General features: G+C 35.3%; 1 protein-coding gene across 1 annotated transcript; it reads left to right on the plus strand.

The window, feature by feature from the left end:
* Positions 1 to 1,362: 1,362 nt before the first annotated feature.
* On the plus strand, positions 1,363 to 2,433 carry LOC140062065 (kappa-type opioid receptor-like). Its single transcript, XM_072108109.1, has one exon. The coding sequence runs from the start codon at positions 1,363 to 1,365 to the stop codon at positions 2,353 to 2,355; it is 993 nt and encodes a 330-aa protein (XP_071964210.1). The 3' UTR covers positions 2,356 to 2,433.
* Positions 2,434 to 3,197: the final 764 nt, after the last annotated feature.

Here is a 3,197-nt window from a genome sequence, read left to right on the forward strand (position 1 = left end):
TGTTGATATGAATACGATTTTCTACAAGGCCATATACATGACTGAAGTCGCGTGCTCAAATTTGATTTATTGTTTACCGACCGATCGACCGACATAGTGAGCTGTATCATCCAATCAATAATGCATTTTTGCAAGAATTGTTTTTAAGAACTTATCGTATTATAAAAATTGGTTGTTATTTCTCTCGATATCTTAGCGTGCATTGAAGTAATAAAAAGCCAATACATTAATATCAAGGTCAAAATCAAGTTAATTATATTTAATGACTGTTGAATATAAACTTCAGATTTTGAAACTATCCGAAAATGATTCTACAAGCATGAAATTTAATTATAAAATGTTACGCTAGTAATTGAGGCATCAGGTGGTATATTCGCTATACTGATTGGTTCTCCACATTATACCAAGCTGCTGTCATGACGCTTGTGGAAAATACAATATATATATATATGTATATACAAATATAACCAACGCTATGAATTCACATCTCATTAGAACCTCCGCAGCGGAAACCTACAAAAATATCGGTCGTATGGAATTTGCCTCAATTATTTTTAGGTAATACTGTATACTGTATAGAAATACGTTTGTGACAAATTAAACATCCGAAATCACAAACGTTGATGTGAATTGGTCTTTGTCACCTTTTATATTGTTAATTTATTTCATCTATTGGTTTTGTTTTTTTTATAATTGTTATTCAGTTTTACTGTAAAGATGTTGGGTGAATATAATTGAAATGTGTTTTAACTAGTCTCATTGGCACGCGATTTTTATACCGTAAATTATTATAATTTTATTGGAAAATTATCTGCATAATTTACTAACTTTTGTGGCGATAACCGTCTTTCTGGTGATAACCGTCCTAGTGGTGATAACCGTCTTTGTGGTGATAACCGTCTTTGTGGTGATAATCGTCTTTGTGGTGATAATCGTCTTTGTGGTGATAACCATCCTAGTGGTGATAGCTGTCTTAGTCGGGATAATACCGGTAACCGTCTTATTGTGGTGATAACCGTATTTGTGGTGATAACCGTCCTAGTGGTGATAACCGTCCTACTGGTGATATTTGATAACCGTCTTTGTGGGGATAACCGTTTTTGTGGCGATAACCGTCTTGGTGGTGATAGCCGTCCTAGTGGTGATAACAGTCTTTGTAGTGATAACCGTCTTTGTGGGGATAACCGTCTTTGTGGGGAAACTGTTTTTGTGGCGATAACCGTCTTGGTGGTGATAGTCGTCCTAGTGGTGATAACCATCTTTGTGGCGATAACCGGCGTTCTAGTGGTGATAACCGTCCTAGTGGTGATAACCGTCCTATAGTGGTGATAACCGTCTTTGTTTTCATTTTTGTAACAGGCAATGGCATCAACGACGAGCTCGATGACAACGTATCCACAAGACGACCTTGAAGATCCGGTCGCCTTGATAATAATCCGCTGGCTGGTAACTACAGTTGGAGTCATTGTCAATTTTCTTGTTATGTTTGTCTTCATCTACAACAAAACCTACAAAAAGTCTCTGTCTCATGCACTGCTGCTTCATCAAACGACGGTCGACATGCTGGGCTGCTGTATGTTCCTTATATATTATAATAACGATGCACCCGAAGGCAAAAATGGAACCTTATTTTGTAAAAGCCGGTTCCTTTACTGGTACTTATCAGCAACATCTTCATACAACCTCGTTATGGTGACGATCGAACGCTACGTTGCTGTTGTTCATCCTATTGCGTACAGACAGCGAAGTTTTAATCGAAGAAAAGTGACCACACTCATCATACCTCATACATGTGGTGTGATTGCGGCATTTATTGTCTTAATTATTGGGGATGTTAATCCGGAGAGCAAAGGAGAATGCAAATACTATTATTCAAGTGATCTTACCGCACTGCTGTCTGCCGTGTTTATCTTTACAATGTACTGGTTACTTCCGGTCATTGTAATAGTGTATTGTTATACCCGTATACTACTAAATTTAAGGAAGATGGCGAAAATCCGAAATACAACCAACGAACCGCGGACAGGCAATGCGGGTGGCCAACTGAAAGGAACTCAACGCAATATGATATTAACCCTAGTTTTAGTGGCCATTGCCTTTCTTGTGACTGTAACACCAAACTTCACTCTCTACATGGTGTACAACATATGTAGATGTTTCGAATTCAGTTCTATAATTCTGCATGAAATAACCGTACTATTGAACGCTAGCAACCTGTGCATTAATCCCTTTATTTACTGTTTTACTTTCACAGAATTTAAACGCGGGATCACAAAAATTCGAAACGACATTACCGGCCGGCAGGATCTGTCCAGCTTTCATGATGAAAACCAAACCCAATCCATTACAATGTAATTGTTATTTAAAAGCACACGTTATTAATTACCATATAATCATAAATGAATGTAATGATTATGATGTTGGTATATTTTATTGTAAATTTAAGAAAAATTCGATATGTGAAATTAATTAATTATTACTTTCATAATTTAAGGGTTTTTTTTTTATAAATACAAATATGTTGTAAATTAATTCCGTAATGTTCATAGAAGTATTATGATCATTTTTTAGTGGAGGAACGTCATTGACAGATTCAATATCAAGCATCTAAGCCGAATAAAAAAATATATCTTGATTAAAATGTTACATATTATAACGTATCCTTGATCTCAATGATGAAATATTGCTTCAATTTATGCAATAAACATTATCTCATTTTATGTACATTTTTCTATGTTTTTATAATTGTATACCAGATACAGAGGGATATGCTATGTTATTAACACATATCGATGATCGTTTGAAAACAAATTTTTTTAAAGAGTTCAAAGAACATTGTTAATAAAGTCTCTGTTGTTATTCAGATTGGTTCTTAACCATGGTTATAGTTATGACGTTCACGCACATGCGCAGTACATGATAAATAATATGATTAATGTATATAGACATTTTAAACATAGTAGTGTGTATACTGTTTACTTGCTTGATGATGTTTGGTGATTAGAAAGCTTTTAGCTTATGTGACCCATCGCATGTCATTTAATTACCAGTTTTCTTTTCTGTTGACTGACGTTTTGGGGGATCCAATAGACAATGTGGCCCTATGTAAAATATTGGGGTGGAGGGGCCGGCGGGGGATGGAAATAGTTGTTGAAAAAAAGAATAAATTTATAAATGTGAAATAACAAATTTCCAAG

The sequence above is a fragment of the Antedon mediterranea genome, chromosome 11, assembly GCF_964355755.1.
Source record: "Antedon mediterranea chromosome 11, ecAntMedi1.1, whole genome shotgun sequence".
Taxonomy (NCBI): domain Eukaryota; kingdom Metazoa; phylum Echinodermata; class Crinoidea; order Comatulida; family Antedonidae; genus Antedon; species Antedon mediterranea.